The following is a 17,437-nucleotide window of genomic DNA, read 5'->3' as shown; positions in this document are numbered from 1 at the left end:
GCAAGATTGTTTAGGTAAGTGGATAGATGCTACATTTGTAAGGTTTAAATAACAATAATGATTGTTGTTGTTTTTTTTCTTGCACAATGTGCCTTGATTACTTTTACAAAGTAAGCTTTTTGTAATGCTTAGAATTAGTAAATGTTAGACATGTTAAATGTTAGACATGTTAAATGTTAAATGGAAGTAAAAAATTATGATGAAGCACAAAATAAAATCAAGAGAAAAACTGACGTGATGATGAATACAGCTGATAAAAACAAAGAATCAGTCTGCTATGCAGTCTATTTTTAAATGCATACTGAATAGCTTCAGCCTTATATTAAAGAAAAAAAGAATTGTCCTTATGTCCTGACATGTGACAGACAATCTGAGAATCTGGTTTCTCTGGGAGCTCCTGGTGCTTCTGGTGCTGGGATTTGCAAGAGTCCACCAACTACCAGTATGAGTCAGGTGGAGGCTCTAATTACTGTCAATCACTGCCACTTCTATAAATGCCAGGGTTACTTGCTTGTTAAAAAAGAAAACACTCTTCTTCAGGGATTGGATGCAGCGCCAGAGTTGAAGCACAGCAGAGAGGAAGAAAAAGGGAGTTGCATTCCTCTTCTTCACCTTTTTTTGCTAATTCCAATGTTATTCTCGAGATTGTTAAGCTCTGTTTTAATTTTTTTGTTCTCCGTCTTTCAATAAGACACCTTTAGAGTTGTGAAAAATACCTTAAAAATCACTACTAAATTATCAAATCAAGAGATTGTCATTTGTCATAATTGAAAATTATGCTTCAAATAGGAAAAACTGTGGGTTCTCAAGGTTTAAGTACACCTATTATAAAACTGGCTTTAATTTTAAAAAATGTACATCCAAGAAGAATAAAGAATATGACCAGTGTTGGTGAGACTTACTTTCATGTTACCGTCATCATCGTCATCATCATCATCATCCTCATCCCTCTTCTTCTTTCGGGGCTTTTTTTCTTTCTTCTCCCGGGGTTTCTTCTTCTTCTTTTTTGTGGGGCCATATGCACTGCTTTCACTCTCAGAACCAATTTCCGGACGTTCTCGTTCCTCCTCCACCTCTGAGTTCTCCTCCAGGTCACTGTCCACTCTTACCTGGAGTCCTCCCTGCAAAAGGACAAAAACACATTTTGAACATGCCCAGAAAAATCCCAGTGAGTTGTTGACTGGACCTAGGTTAATGTGGCATATTTAAAAGCTTCTTTCATACACAAAAGCAGCTATTTCTACAAAAAATAAAAACAAGCAGAATCTATCATCAAATCTTGTGTTAGCTCTCCAATTTCTGACAAGACTGTCATATTCACAAGTTACAATGAGAGTAGATTCCATGTCTTCATTTTATGAACAGCATGACAAAATTCTTTCCTTTGAAACCCAATTTCAACTCTTGAAAAAGAAAAGGGAATATTAAATAAATTATGAGACTTGATCATTCAAATAACCATGGCATTAATGGCTGTTATAGGCCTCCCACACTAAAATAAAATTAGAGAATAGAAAAAAGTCAAAATAAACTAGGGCTGTCAGAGCACTACAACACTTTGAATGAAACAATTTGAATTACTTGTTATTGCTATCACTACCCAGTCACATAACGTAACAAAATAAATAATTCTACTGCATTTGATAAATGAATTAATACAAGTTGAAAGTGAGCAGTGAGTCAATATGAAGTTCAGTTAAATTCAGGAAACAAGAAACAGAACACCTCAATCAGTGCAGCCAATCACAGACTGCGCCGCATTCTGCCTGTTTAATATGGGACATCTGGAAGGCTGTATGGATTTAACGGTTAACAGGTGTTGTTTGTATGAACAGGACTGTGGCACATGAACAAATTCACTGGCAGTTCCTTATATTGTGTATGTGTCAGTAACATTAAGGGAGAAAGAAAAGAGATAGATTTTACTGTGCATCTACTTTTCACTTAACTGCTTCTGCTTTTGTGTATAGTAGGCATGGCATATCATTCTTTTTATTTGTGGATGCATTTAAGAAAGGGTGTATATCTCTCTTTAATGTAAGTTTAGAATGAAGGTATGACTGAACATGTGTGTGCACAAGCCATGGGGTAAAATGAGTGCACAGCGGCTTTGTGCTCAGCTCGCTGCCTGTTGCTCGGCAGGCCTGTGTGGCGCCATGGAGAGACTTGCAGGCGTTTTGCTCTGTAGCGCAGAGGAAAGGCTCACGTTGCCGCAGCGCCCGCCAACCCTACCAGCAGCCTGGCTGTGTTGCCATGGTGACCAAATCTGAGCAGTGTCTGGCTCTCTCTCTCTCTTTTTCTAGTTTTTTTCTCCCCCCTCCTCATCTTCCTCCTCTCACTTTCTCTCCCTCACATCTTATAGTTCCCCTCCCTCACCCCTTCACCACATTATTTTCTCTCTCAGTCTATCTCTTAACTTCTTCCCCTTTCTTTTTCCTCTCTCACTTTTCATTTCTATCATGCCACACATACAAACACACTCTATCACAGTGGCAGCCAATGGAACAGAGCCATCCAATCAGACACGTTTGCATAACGAGCTTGTTATGCAGAGGCCTGTGGTTGCAGAGCTGGTGCTCCTGCACCCGTCTAGACAAATCTCATTTATGCATAAGAAGAAGGAGAGAAAGAAAGAGAGAGTAAATTGAAGATTGTGGATGGGGGATGGGGGAGTAGATGGAGGTGGAGGAGAGAAAAGCAAAGAAGCAGAACTGCCGTTGAGAGCAACTACAAGGACGAGGCAGAGCTGTGCAACAACCTCATGGTGGCCCAGAGTTCAATGTTAAACACATATCATTAAAGAGAAGAGGATACAAGAGAACAGCAGCAAAGAGGGTGCTTGTACTTTCACAGGGAAGAAAATCAGATAAACGCTGATAAGATAATCAAATTAGAGGCTTCCTCATAATGTTTCTGCCTTAGGGAGATTGCAGCAGATGCCACAGAAAATATCAAATGAATGAAGATGTGGATATTCCATAAAATACAGCTCAATAAGAAAAAAATAGTTTAAAAAAAAAACCTAGACTATAAAAAGGCTTCATGGTTACAAAAAAACGGCATCTTCTTTTTCACTGAAATCAGAAGTGGCTCTTTGTTGACTCACAATCATAGAAAGGATAGTGAAGTTATAAAAAATGAGAAGAACAGACTGTATCTCAGCAAATGTTCAAGCTACAAGCAGCTTTCTGACAGTTCGGTTTTACAGTGGCCAAAATGCAGCCTCTTCTTTTTGTCTATACATTTTTTTTCTGTTTTTCCATAATATTGCATTCTCTAGGACTATCTTTGTTTAACTGCAAATGAGAAAGGGAAAGCAAATATTTCCCTTGCTCCCATTCCTCCTGCCAGCAGCTCTGACCTCAGACTGGGATATGCCACTGACAGTTTCTGACCCCAATTTACCTTTAGACCCTGTCTGACAGCAACCCTTGGGGAGCGATCGGAAGTGAATTACAGCTGCAGCTGTAGTTCATAGGGAGGGAGAGAAAGAAAGAAAGAAAAGAAGCGGTATCATAACAAAGGTGAAGTGAGGGGATGCACGTGAGAGACAAGAGGGAAAAAGGAGAATACAGAGACTGTGTGTGAAAAAGACTAGAAAAAAAGGATTAGTGGGAGCCCCCCTCACTCCTCATTAGCTCAGTGAGACCCAACAGAGCTCAGTGTTTACCACAAGCAGCCAAGGGGCTGGGTGGCAGCCTGGCCAGTCAAGCTCCTCACAGCACTGCTGGCAGCTCAAGCCAGCAGTGGGAAACATCCTGGCCATGTCACTGACACTGTTAAAGCCACTGCCAACACAGGAAGAGAAATTTCTGGCAATGCAGCAAATTCCTGTAATTACTAAGCTTGTGTGTTTGGAAAATTAAGTTAGATAAAGATGTCTTCATGAAACACTGACTTTTTGTACAATGTCCTATAAAGACGTCCTAATCAATCTTAATGGTGGGTCACATGCACACATTAGACATACACACCCTTTAGATGATAATAATCATCTAAATACAGTTTTCCTCAGCTTGATAGAGCTTTTAAGCAATCATAGACCATTGCTTCTTTTATATATATATATATATATATATATATATATATATATATATATATATATATATATTTATGACAAAACTAAAATGAAAACATTTGATCAATTCATATTAGATGTTGTATAAAGCCTTAATAAACAGTGGACACAAAAAAATACACAGAGCAAAAGTCAAAGCATTAAAGTTAGTTTGCTGAGTCCAGATTCACTTTTAAATTTGCAATAACATTGAAATGACACTGATGTTCATGCCAAGAGCAAATCCTCTGACCTGTTCTATCATTTTGAAGACTAAAAGGTAGAAGAGAAGCTGTACTGTCAAAGCCGTGTTTTCAAAGCGCAGATGCCAATTGCTTGCTTGGCAGAAATGTTGTGACTATGACCCACAGTCCCTGCCATCAGCACAAGTACCGCAGGCACAAATCCACACTCTAAACTGGCATTTGGTGCCCACAGCTCACACTGGCAGTAACTGTGACGCTGCTGCCAACCTCCCCTTGGCCTGAGACAGTCCACCGCTTCTCATTTAGATTACAGAGGTAGTCCAGCAGCCAAAACACACCTTTGATCCAATTGCAAAGACATCAAAAGAGCAATGATGTGAGAAACAGAGAATGCTGGGTACAGCCTGATCCAAAATTCCTGCCAAACTGTAGTGTCCAAGGTCATGACAGATGGGGCAGCTTGTGAATTACAGCCTACCTCTTTTTTCCTCTTCTTTACTTTGGGTATTTTCCCCTCTTTCATCTTTTTGGGTTTCTTCTTCTTTTGCTGTTTAAGGGAGTCATCATCAGAGAAGAAGCTGGCGAGGGGCATGAGGGGAACACTGTTGCGCTCACCTTCATCATCGTCATCTAAAAACACAGAAAGAGGCCCATTATCAACTAAAGAAAACAATATACTGTATACAGTAGCATACAATAAATGTACCACGCTGAACAAACATTAAGATCCAAACAATTTTGAGTTTGAAGACTTTTTTAACAAATTCATCCTTAATGAAGCACACAGCATCATGACACTGCAGCTTAGCTTTTACATTGTGTATCTTAACCAAGTTATCGATTTCTTGAGTTTGTTAGGTTGAAAAATTACACAGGTTTGCTGTTATTTTGGTAGAAAAAGAAGGGACCAATATCACCAATATCTCAATATCAGGAAGTTGCTCACAATGCAATCCACACACTGCCAAGTTGTCACATGCTGAAGCTTGGTAAGGGACCAACTGTGTCAGTTTTCAATGTAAAGGGTACCCTTGATGTGCAGGGTTTCCCTAGCTTGCTTTTTTTTGTCTCATAATGCTCCAAATAATTTCAGTGGTGACAGATGTAGACTGCACACAGGCCAGTTTAGTATCCAGACTACTTCACTCATGCGCTGTTTTAGTGCATGCATTGTATGGTTTGGGATTGTCTTTCTGAAATAAGAAAAACCGTCGCCAAAAGGAATTTGTAAGGCTGCCAGTGAATGTTGCTCCAAAATCAATATATTGTTCAGCATTAATGGCACATCAACAGATCTGCAGTAACCCATGTTACAGTATTTGCACTAATTTACCCCAATGTCATCACAGATTCTGGTCTTTAACTTGTCAGTTTATAACAATCCACAGACGCAGAGGAGCTTCAAGCATTTCTAGAACTTGTTTATATGTGTTTTCTTTTTTTCTTTTTCTTTTAACAGCAATTTTAACTTACATTAATGGATGCAATGATGGACTGTGTTCACTCAAAGTGGTTTTCAGAGTTTCTGAGTCTTTTTGGATGCAAAGCCACCATGACAACATGGCTATTTAGATTAATAACTAGTTTTGATGTCTCCACTGTCTCTGAATTTGTTAATGACGAAATATTCTTTTGTAATTGTATGTTGTGAAAATTAATTCTTAAATTGTTGAACCATTTACCAAAGCAAAAATAAGTATTTTTGATATACCCCCTAACCATCTTTACCTCTGAAAGATTAGATTTGGATGCTGTTTTTACACCAGGTTATTGCTTTCCAGCATTAATAGTTTTATACAACATTCTGTTGATTATTGCCTCTGGTCTAGCTAAAACCAACAGATGTTCTTGATTTCAACGGTTGATGTGTTTTCTTCGCACTATTCTAAATCAAATACGAAGAATTTCAATTCTATTTTTTTGCATTTGACACATCACCCCATCTTTTTTCCAAAAGAGGCTGCGCATCGTGAAAACACAGTGCAGTAAAAAGTTAGTTGGCCTGTTTTGAAAATAAACTTGATGAATCAATGTCAGACCAGCAGGAGTACTTGGCAAAATAAACCTCATAACCACACTTCACTGAGTGTGAATCAACTTTAATAGTCAAAACACAAATAAATGGAATGTCTGCCCGGCCGTTAAATGGTACCTCCCAGGAGGACCACTGAGGTACATTCTACATATCTTCTGCCTTTACTGCTTGCTGGGATTAAAGCGACCGGCTGCTGGTTGTCAGCTGTACAGTCTCACAGCTGCTGTGAACAAATGTGCTGACTGCTGAGCACAGCAGACTTCACTGATGCCACAGTGGGTCACAGCGGAGTAAGTAAGGGAGACAGACAGCTCCAAACAACACATCACTGTAAAGACACAGAGAAAGAGAGACACACACATGATGTAACTGGCCTGTGAGGATTGGTCTGGTCTCATTTGCACTCTGCGCCTCTGACTGTCTTTCTGTCTCTTCCGGTCAATCTATCTGCATGTCGGCGTCTTGTGTTGACAGACTGGAGGGCATGAAATATGCAGCACATGTATCAGAGTCAATCAGCCAACACTAGCACTGCAGTATACCACTCCCCTGGGTAGCTACAGTGAGAGACTGGGGAGGAGGGATTCCTGAGACACACAAACCTCACAAGACACTTATCCACTACTTAGCAAAGCTAGCAGGAGGTACCCCATGCACACAGATACAGTCCTGTAATTTCAAAGCTTTAATCAGCAGTAGTGTCAAGCTCATTCATTACCTCTGGCTACCAGATGAAATATGTCACAATGTCTATAGTACTAACTGGGGGTGACTTCTGATGATTTAAAAAGGTGCTCCAAGACAACATATGATTATTTATAAAACTGAAATAAATTACTTAAACATTTATCTGGTATCTTGATTGTCCTTCCTGCTATTTTTTCTCTCTGCCTCTCATGTTTCTAAATACTTATTTCATTTTTTTTCTACATGCTAAATAAAGCCTGGAGTTTATGTATTCAGTATCTCAAACAGGGAGCTCTTTTATGTCTCAGATGTGGGTTAGCTGCCTGCCAGGCGAGACATGATGGCAACATAGTGAGTCTTACATCTCTTTTAGATGCACAGATGATAACATGGCTCAGATGCAGTAAGGAGACAGCTTTGAATTTAATAGAACACACAGTCGATCATTCTGCAGACTTCTTTTCTTTTCTATGAGAGAATGATGACTGACAGGCTGACCACACATCACTGATTACATATACCAGATGATGCCAGAGTGTGTGTCCCTTGCTCAGCTTCCTGTACAATAAATCACTCAAACTTAACAGTGGTGATGCAGTGTTACTCATATAGGGTTTAAATTATTTAGTCAGAAACACCGTATTCACTTAGAGCTGGCAAGTCAAAGTCCTTTTTAGCAACTATTAGGGATGGCAATGAAACTGCTCGTTATTAGTTTTTTACTTCTAAAGTGTAGATTGACAACTCAAAACACTTAAATAAAACTTTGTATTGAAATGTATAATCCCCAGCTGATTAATCCAATTGAAACTGATGTTTTTCAAACATTTTCCTGGCAACTTATATGGCAGTTGGCTGGATTGTCATGAGATACAGCGCTCCCATTTTCCTTTTGTGATTTTGAAATTTTGGTTGCTGGTTGTCATACAGATAAGTGCTATTAATGATTTATTTTTCTTTCTCACGTTAATGCTCAAAATTAAGTGCATGCAATCAATATTGGAACTCAAAAAATCCTGTTTGCTTACCATCGCTGTTTGTTTCACCCACTGATTAGGACAGTTATGGAAAATTACCATAATTAGCTCCAGTAATTGCCATTAAATTAATATTTTTGATCATTTTGACAGGTCTATATACATCAACATAAAGAAATTTGTGAGAATTATCTCTATTTCTGCACTTTTATTTGGTCAAATTCTTATTTGTTCTGTACAATTGCTGTATTTTCCGTTTAGTGCTCATTGAGAAATGTTGGCATTTGTCATGCTAACACAAGGATCACATTTTTCTATTAGCAACCACTGTACTTGTAATAGTGACAGAGATGTGTAGTCTTGATTTTAAATGATTTATATCGAACAATGCTTTTAAAGTAACTTGTGCTTTTTATACCAAAAGAAAGAAAAAAATCTGCTTTTAACACCTACATACCCTTAAAATCTGTACTTTACTTTAAGTAAATGGCATGCAAAGTCCCAGCAGATAAAGCTATCAGGAAAAGATTTCTGCTTTGTGAATGGACCAAGTCGTGTCAGGTGCTGAAAGGAGGGGAGGTTGCTCAGTCATGAGACAAAGGGAGTTCTGGCACCAGATTCTTTTAGAAATATGACGAAAGCTCCACTTGGCAAACAAGCCTCTGTAAAATGTGATGGGATGACACCAAGGCTAAGTCAATGAACCGACCCTTTTGAAGGGAAATTCATGAGTGTACCAGAAAGCACATCAGTCTCTTCTCTGTCGACCCCTGAGTAAATTCCCACTTCATGTTGTCAAGCATTAATTCTTACAAAAAGCTGAAAAATATTTACATCCTTTCTTTATGGTTAAGTACACGCTTCAAATGAATTCAGACAAAGATGCCCAGAAGCTACTCTTAGAAAATGAAAACATCAAAGTGCTGGAAGGTTAAAGCCATATAGAATCATTAGAATCCTGTATCTTAAAGATTTAAAATGGGTCCAGTATAGGCGAAAAAAAAAAAACTTTAAATGCTACATTTCTCATGTGTGAATATACAGACACATTAAAAAGCATCTTTTATTCTTAGGCAATGTGCACGCACAGGAGAAAAAAAATTGTGTCAACTTTCACAGAGAGGAATCCAAAAATAGTACCCTATCCAATTGGGGATAACATTTGCAGTCACACAAAAGCCCATGATAATCTTTTAGTTTTGAGGAAGAAGAAAGCAATTAAAACAGAAAACACGGTGGCACAGTCTCTGACAATGTAAGTATCCAGAATGAAACAAAGGGACTTAGGCCACGCCATGTGCCATGACAAATAATGGTAGTGAAAAGACAGCATTTTGAGGTGTGTAATTCCCCTTGGATGTACTTCCACCATGTAATGTATAATTGCAAGAAGGCATCCTGATGCTGGGAAAAGTATGACCTGGATCCTTGACATTGCCAGTAACTTTGATGCTTGTTGATGGAGGTTAACTATATGTAGATCACTTCCTGCATCAGCATCATAAGAATAGATTTGTAATATTTTATCATGATCAGTGAAGTATTTAGATGTTAGACAAACCAACAAAATAATCCTATAAAAATCTAACATTCCTAAAACATTCAAACAATAACATTTCAAACACTATTCACATGTCTTCTCCCTTTTGCACGCACATTTAACCAACTGCTGGCTTGTTTGGGACACACATCATTGATTGTGTTCTCCCTCAGGCTACGCCTGACAGTCACAGGTTGATGCTTGAACATCCCTTTGTTTCTCCATCTTTTTTTTTCCCTCTGTCTTTTACCCCGACCGCTCAAAATCAACACAAAAAGCAGACATTGATCTGGCTTAAGAACTTACAGTGTTGTTCCTATAAGGAAATCATATATCTATACATATGAGTTATGTCACAAAATGTGTAAAACTATATGACAAAAAATCCTTGCAAAAGTAGTTAATATGCCTTGTTAATGTTAAATGTAATCTATGATGTACGACTATGATGTACTTATTCTTCCACCCTTTTGTTGCAATGGTACAAAATATATCAGCTACAGAATTTCAAGGAGCAAGAATTGCACTACGGCAACTCAATCATGTGACTACTTCTAATCATGTTTCAGTAAAGTTAAGCCATGCCATTATGGTGCAATATCAAACATATATCCCAGTAAAGCCTTTTTTAAATCATTCATAAAGCATAGAGTTCAACTTGAACTAAATGTGAAATTCATTCTTTCAAATCTCTGTAACACTGAATAATTCAGCAGTAACATCTATGAGAAAACATTGCTTTGAGATTTTACACACAACTTTCTTTTCACTCTCTACTAATTTTATAACCCACAACTTTTCCACATTGTGACATGAAAGTAAAAGAGAGGGCAATGCTGTATCATTAAAGTCTTGCCTCTGACATCCAACCATTTGATGCTCAGAGCAAGCTGCACAAGTGAAATATATCAAATCTGTGAGTCCATTGACCAAACTGTTGCCTGGCTATTCAGGATGCAAAACTCTGTCACCTTAGCTCCAGAGACTGGACTGGACTAAGACAAAGATCCTTAGCAGTTTGGGGCCTTGTTTGACTGAGAATGATGTTGGTGACAAAAGGTTTTAGCTGCACATGAAGAACATCATGGGTAGAAGTTTAAATAAACGTAAAAATAATTTCCCAACTGAGTAGCTTCATGATTAAGACTTGCTGGCAGAAAAAAGCCACAAGAAATTAAAATGGGCATAATTAAGCTTAATGTATACGTTCGAAATCTTAAGCTATTTGACTTAATTAGAAATTAGCCCTTTTAAGAAGAGACAATATTATGTAGAACACAGCTGGTTCAGTGTTGTGGTGGGCATCATTTTCATTTAGCAGCCAGAAGGAATAACACTAGAATGTCGGCTTGAATGAAGCTGTCGTGTGATTAGGATGAGCTGCATATCAGGAATATGGGTTGGAGGTGATCTCAGTTAAAGCTGAAGGGATGCTGGGGACTTAACCACTGTCATCCGTGCCCAAGGCAACAAAACACACTTCACGGTTTACTGTACCCCACACGTGGCTTCCATACCTCTTCGGCCATGCAGTGCCGGGAACAAATTAAAGTTTGAGGAGCTTCCTGATCACAAGCGTTGTGACAGCGCATCTTTTACAGCATGGACGCGGATGCTGTCCCTGTAGCCCATTTTCACTTAAAAACACATGCACACATTAAATAAAATCATCACAGTATAGACTACATTGACACGGCAACTGATAAACTGTCACGATTATAACCGCACTCTGGGAAAGAACTTGTGTTTTTGCACTTGAGGTAACCTAAAGCCTTTAACTTGTGCAGGCAGCCTGTGAAAGAAAACACAGCCCACAGAAACCATGCAGCAGGGTTTCCATCATCCATTTAAAGCTGGCAGAATGTGAGGACAGCCGGTGTTAAATCCCAAAACACGCTTCCACCTTTAAGACACCAGGTCGTACAAAAGGGGGAAAAAAGGGAATTATGGCATGACTCTGCTTATTGCACCCCACCCCACCTCCTCCTCCTCTTTGGTCTCAGGAACGCAGGACAAGCCCTTTTCCCCGCATTCAAGGCGTAGCGGCGCAAAATAATCTGAAGGACACCCCGCCTCCCCCTTTTCCCTCACCTGGCATATCGTCTTCAAAATCCATGTCGTCTTGTCCCTCGTCTTCATTACTCAGCGACCCCGGCATCTTTACCTCATAGCCCCCAAACCTCTTTTAGGCTGGGAATACAGAAAGTTAACCCTCCAGACGCCGCAGCCCAGTCTCTTTCTTCACCCGAAAGAACTGTATTCGTCGCTCTGTTCAAATTTTTAATTTTTAATTGTTTTGCTGTGAGTATGGGGCTTTCTGCCGAGATGAAAAAATAAATAAATAAGAAAATAAAACATTAATATTTTTTCAACTGATCTCTATCCAGGTCTTGCAGTCTGAAAAATAAGAAAGACAAAAATGGAACACACATGCCCAGATTGTGACGTCTGGTCTGTTGCCATGACGATGCATCCCATAATTTCCCCCACAACTAGTTAGTCATACTCTCCTAGTAACCACTTAAACTAGTAGTGTTTAAAAAAAATCACACCGTGCGGCATCTCCTCTTGCCGCTAAGAGGCGTATTCACTCCCGCGCACGTCGCCTGCACATTTCTGTTTGGAAGTCGGAAGAAACGACAGAAACTTCTCCTGTCTTCTCGCACAGCTGCCGCACAATTGACTTGGAACCTTTCCTCTACATCTGAAGTCTAACCTGGAGGGGGATAAAAGAGCACAAACATTCTCTGCAACGACAAAAACACTGACGTCATAAAACGTTTGTCTGACTCCGACCCTCCATTACAACCCTAAAACTCCGACAAGCCTAAGATAAAGGGTCTCAGTGTCCGCTGGCATAAAAAAAAAAACCAAATTCAGAAGTGAAGCCTGAATATTGCATGTGGTGAGGAGTCCTGACTGCCAGAGATCCGTTGTCAAGGTTACCAGAGCTGTACCACTGGATGCCCCACAGAGAGCACGAGTTTCAGCCTTACTTCATGTATGAAAACAAACAAAAAGCTGGAGGCATCTTAACTGCAGCACAGGTTCTAACCATTATTCACTTAATTGGCTCTGCTGGAACTTATTTTTGGATTTCAATTGCAAGAGTGGGACAAAACACAGTTAAATCAATAAATAAATACAAATTTGTAGGCAGTCTTCGTGTGAATAGTTTCAATTAGCATCGAAGGATGCCTTTAACTTCTCAACCATTACATGTTCATAACAGCTTTGGTATACCTTGTGAAACTGTTGTGAGACAGGGGAGATATCAAAGAAAATAGACATCATCCTTGTTTCGTCTTGTGACATTTTATTAAGACTGGTGTCAAGTTTAATCTTCATCCTCCTCCTCCTCCTCGTCCTGGTTGATCTGGAAGTAGCGCAGCTCATAGCTCTCCTTGGTGTTGGCTACAACCCGCAACCAGTCCCTGAGGTTGTTCTTTTTCAGATACTTCTTGGTAAGATACTTTAAGTACCTGAAAAGAAATGAGGGAGGAAGAGAGGGTAGGATAAAAAAACCAAAAACGTGTTTATATCAACTTGAATAGCATTTTCACGACCACTGAACTGTGAAGTTGCATCCAATGCACCATGTCACCAATCTTTAAAAATGTTTTTAAATGTTTAAATAAAGTTAGCGGTTGTTCTTCATTCATGTTTTTATTACAGGCCTAATGAAGCCTGATGCAGCCTGATGCAGCTTACATCAGGGTCGGTTTTCAAACATTGTCAAGTGACTTCTTCCTGAGATAATATCAAATGCTCCACTGAACGCTTAAAATGCAAAAGACGCCCTCTGGTGGCGGTAGTGGTGTTCTGCTGGGGTTATCTTCCAGCAAACTCATTGTTAACAGATGTGGGTTTCACTGATGGAACTGACTAATCGAAATCACACCTTAATACTCTCACAATACTGCTCGCAATCCCTCTGGTATTTATGGAAGAATATTTTGAAAATAAACTCGACACAAATGTTTTCAGTCACATCAGTACCACTCTGTCGGCATGGACCACGAACTGAAAATGTGTGTCGACGTCCCCGTGCCTTCATGAAATCGCCTACACCTTGCATCTCCGCGCTTGGTCAGCTTTTTACTCAACCTTTAAGCATTTCAAACATCTAAAAACAGCCTAATTTGGGACAAAGTTGAACAAATGATTATGAAGCACGTGGGTACATACTAAAAGATTTTTCGCCAGACTTTCGCCACCTGACCCATCAAGCTAATCTCCAGCGTCTCTCTCATCACTGACGCTACACCGTGATACACGTAGCTCCTGCTAGACGTGATAAGCTCTGTAGTAACTCTCACTCATAGTCAAAGTATTTTCATTTGATGAAAAATGCATGTGCAACAACCCTTTTTTTTCCATCTGCATTTTGGAAGAGGGTTGTAAGTGAGCTAGTCGATACAACTTCAGAGGAAAATTAACAGATTTATTCTGCAAGTGAGAATAAGCCAATTCACAAAGGCAGCTTCCCGGGTTCACAAGTCAAATGTTTTCCTGACGGATTTGTGACCCCAAAAAAATGTTGTGTCTCATGACTGCTAAACCACCATAACTGGTGGTTTCTGAGCACCAATCATCAATCATATGGACAGAATCTGTCACCCCCAGTAAAAATAGATGGTAAACTTGTTCTTGCTCTGTCTGTCTATGCCAAGCAGAGGCCATGACGTGTCAGAGAGAAACATCAGAACAAAGAAAAGACTGTGGGAGCAGATTGGTTGGAGACATACTGCTGATGATAGTAGTAGTTAATGAAAACGTAATGGCGACAAAGCTAAAACGGTGTGCTGAAGTGAAAATGACCAGCAGTCTATCCCACAGGTGACAGCAGAGCACAGAGACACTCTACAGGTCTGTTTGTCTCTCTGAAAAAGTTTGGGCTATTGCACTACAAACCATTTAAAAGAAGTCCGGCTTCAAATCGTTCTGTAATAAACCTAAAAAAGGCCAAAAATAAGACTCCTAATAGTAGCTCTTACACAAGACTGATTTATATTGTACTGACGTCTCTGACAGCTTGTCACACACTGACTTTTCCCTGCACTACAGCTGTCAGACTGAGTCGAGATCAGCTCACCCAGGTGTCAGCACAAGAGCAAGTGTTCTCCATTAGCTGCTCACGGTGAAATAAACCACATTTAACAAAAAGTATTTGGGGAAATAGGCTGGAAAATATAAAAGGCAAAAGGGGTAGACTAACAGTCAATGGTAACAGCTAAAGTGTAGATGTGTTGTCATGACTTTGTTATAGAATACAACAAAAAAAGCTCCCCTGATCAGAGGGCTTTCTGGTAAAACACTGTCAACCGTACTGGTCAGTGCCTTTCAGCCAAATAAAAGTTATGTGAACACGGGCCCTATCACTCTCAATCCTGAGAGTAGAGACAGCAGCCATGTTTAATGTTTTTCTGCTCAGTTAGTCAAGGTGTGGCTGGAGGGAACAGTTAGGTCGGCACATAATCACTATAGCATCTTTAAGGTCTTGTAACAAGGGCTACAATTGGCTGTTGTTAGGAATCGCTGACGTTCTTGAGCTTCTGTTCAACCGTTTCAAACAGCATGACAAAGCTGCACTGCATTATTTACCTCTTTGAAAAGGGAACCTCCGAGTTGACAGCTATTTTACTCTTGCTCCTCTCAATGGACACCACCCCACCACCGAGGTTTCCGGCTTTGCCATTCACCTTGATGCGCTCCTGCAGGAACTGCTCCTGCACATGCAGAGGACACAGAGGAGTTGGTACACATAACCCTCGCCACAGGCTGACAAATCTAAAGTTTTGCCACAAATAGTGTGATGCCAACACAGCAGTAGTTTATTTTATTCTATTTTTTTTAAAGACCATAACAACAGGCAAGCAAAGTTTTAAATTTGGGTCCATTCAAAAAAACAAATCTTGTGCTTTTTTTTCTTTTGCAAGTCTCTTAACTGAATGTTATTAATATATAGAACTGGAATTGATCCTAATATATGTTGCAGCTGGCATCTGCTGCAGAGAAGATGAAAGTTGATCTGAACTACTCACAAAGTTAGCAGCATCCATGATGCCATCCTCAACAGGGTGAGTGCAGTCCAGTGTGAACTTCAGGATCTGCTTCTTCCTCTTCCCACCTTGTTTCCTGATCACCTGCTTCTTCTAGGGCAGAAATCGGGGAGGTTTCTCAAAGTGACGCAAACAACGACTGTAGCTAAAGCAGCAAAGGGAGTGTAGGTTTGCCGACAATATCAAACTATCATAAGTGGCTGATTACATGTGTATCAGAATGTCTAGGCAATTACCAAAACGAAAAATTCAGTATCGCCAAATAAATGAGTTCCTGCAAGTATCTCGTTAACCACTGCTAGCTAAGGTTAGCACTAGCTGTTAGCCCAACGTGGTTTTAGCCAACACAGTAAAAATGGCGAATGAAAAAGCTAAAACGTCAGTGGTCCATATAGTTCTGTACCCAGATTTATACACAGTCGTGGGTGAAAAAGACAAGCTAAGTTATGTCGTGAATGTGAACTTTATTAGGTCGTTTTCTTACTTACAATTGGGGCCATGGCTGAGACATTCAGCAAAAAGGAAGAAGCGAAGGCTGCACAGGAAGTTAAACACTCGCCTGCCAAATCGATTGAATCGAGCTATCTGGGTTCGATAAATATTAGCCCATTGTCCCGATATTTATAAAGAACAAAGTTAATAGTTGTGCACTAGCTTTATCCTGATTAAACTGGGTGAAATATTTTTTTCTTTAAATAATATACGTTGATTAGAGCTTCGAGAGGCGTAAATAGTCTGTAAATGAGTTTAGACATATGTCCTGCACAGGGAATGCGATCCCTGTTTGTCAGCTGGAGGAAAAACTTATTTATCTACAGATAATAATAATTAACTTTACATCTAACTTGTGGCCATTAGCTGATATAAGCTGCAACAGCAAGATGGCAGGGCTATCTCCATGACAACCGTGAGATAAGTTGGAAAACACTGTGTGTGGACAATGAGCTCACATGGTAAATCTTGAATTCTAAAATTAATCACAGCAGTCCAGGTGAAAATGAAAAGAGAATGAAATAAGGATAAAAGTTGTTCTAACACTAAATTGATAATAGCCGGCAATTACCAGTAATTTAGTTTGATCCCTGTTACAGTGATGTTTTGCAGCAGACATGCTGACATCTCATTGCAAGAAATGCACAGATTTATTAATGATGGCTGCATTCCACCTTGGGGAAAGGTCATGCGGTTGTGCATACTGGTTCATTTCAAGGTATGCTGGGACACTTAATGTTTTTAATCACACCTGTGTTTTCAGTTCTGTGATAATCCAAATTTCTTCTGTGAAGGACAATAAACATTTTCACTCAAATTAAAATCTGAATACCATCCATTTATTTTCTATACCCGCTTAATCCGTCGATTAGGTCGCAGGGGGACTGGAGCCTATCCCAGCGGTCATGGGGTGAGAGGTGGGGTACACCCTGGACAGGTCGCCAGTTCATCACAGGGCCACAAAGAGAAAAAAACAAGACAAACAGCCACACACGCTCACTCCTAAGGACAATTTTAGAGACACCAATTAACCCAACATGCATGTTTTTGGACAGTGGGAGGAAATCGGGGTACCCATAAAGAACCCACTCATACACAGGGAGAACATGCAAACTCCACACAGAAAGGCCTCAACCTGGAACCCTCTTGCTGTGAGGCAACAGTGCTAACCACCACACCACCATGCAGCCCATCCTCTGAATACCTACTTTGCAAATCATCCCTAACATTTAACTTAAAACAGTATGGGGGCAGAATTAATTTACCACAAGTGCTTCATTTTGTCCGTGGTAACAGGGAGCTTTTTACTATTGATGCACAGTTCAAAAAGCAGAAGCTGTAATGGTTTGTGAGTACATCGTTGCCCATAACAAGGTTAACC

The 17,437-nt window shown here is 39.8% G+C and overlaps 2 protein-coding genes across 4 annotated transcripts in view; both read right to left on the bottom strand.

Annotated features, from left to right (window-relative positions):
* chd5 (chromodomain helicase DNA binding protein 5) overlaps positions 1-12,302 on the bottom strand; it is a 39,435-nt gene extending 27,133 nt beyond the window's left edge. For all 3 annotated transcript variants that reach the window (XM_072381600.1, XM_072381601.1, XM_072381602.1), the window contains exons 1-3: positions 11,594-12,302; positions 4,742-4,893; positions 903-1,121 (exon numbers count right to left, since the gene is read on the bottom strand). In XM_072381600.1, coding sequence (XP_072237701.1) covers positions 903-1,121; positions 4,742-4,893; positions 11,594-11,660 — 438 coding nt within the window. In that variant the 5' untranslated portion in view covers positions 11,661-12,302. The remainder of the gene's footprint in view (positions 1-902; positions 1,122-4,741; positions 4,894-11,593) is intronic.
* Positions 12,303-12,802: 500 nt separating this feature from the next.
* rpl22 (ribosomal protein L22) lies at positions 12,803-16,159 on the bottom strand. Its single transcript, XM_072381599.1, has 4 exons — positions 16,053-16,159; positions 15,547-15,657; positions 15,107-15,231; positions 12,803-12,984 (listed from the first exon to the last, which is right to left on the bottom strand). The coding sequence occupies exons 1-4, from the start codon at positions 16,062-16,064 to the stop codon at positions 12,840-12,842; spliced, it is 393 nt and encodes a 130-aa protein (XP_072237700.1). The 5' UTR covers positions 16,065-16,159; the 3' UTR covers positions 12,803-12,839.
* Positions 16,160-17,437: the final 1,278 nt, after the last annotated feature.

The sequence above is a fragment of the Leuresthes tenuis genome, unplaced genomic scaffold (assembly GCF_036924035.1).
Source record: "Leuresthes tenuis unplaced genomic scaffold, fLeuTen1.0.hap1 SCAF_3, whole genome shotgun sequence".
Classification (NCBI taxonomy): domain Eukaryota; kingdom Metazoa; phylum Chordata; class Actinopteri; order Atheriniformes; family Atherinopsidae; genus Leuresthes; species Leuresthes tenuis.
This window is presented reverse-complemented; position numbering and strand designations above follow the sequence as displayed.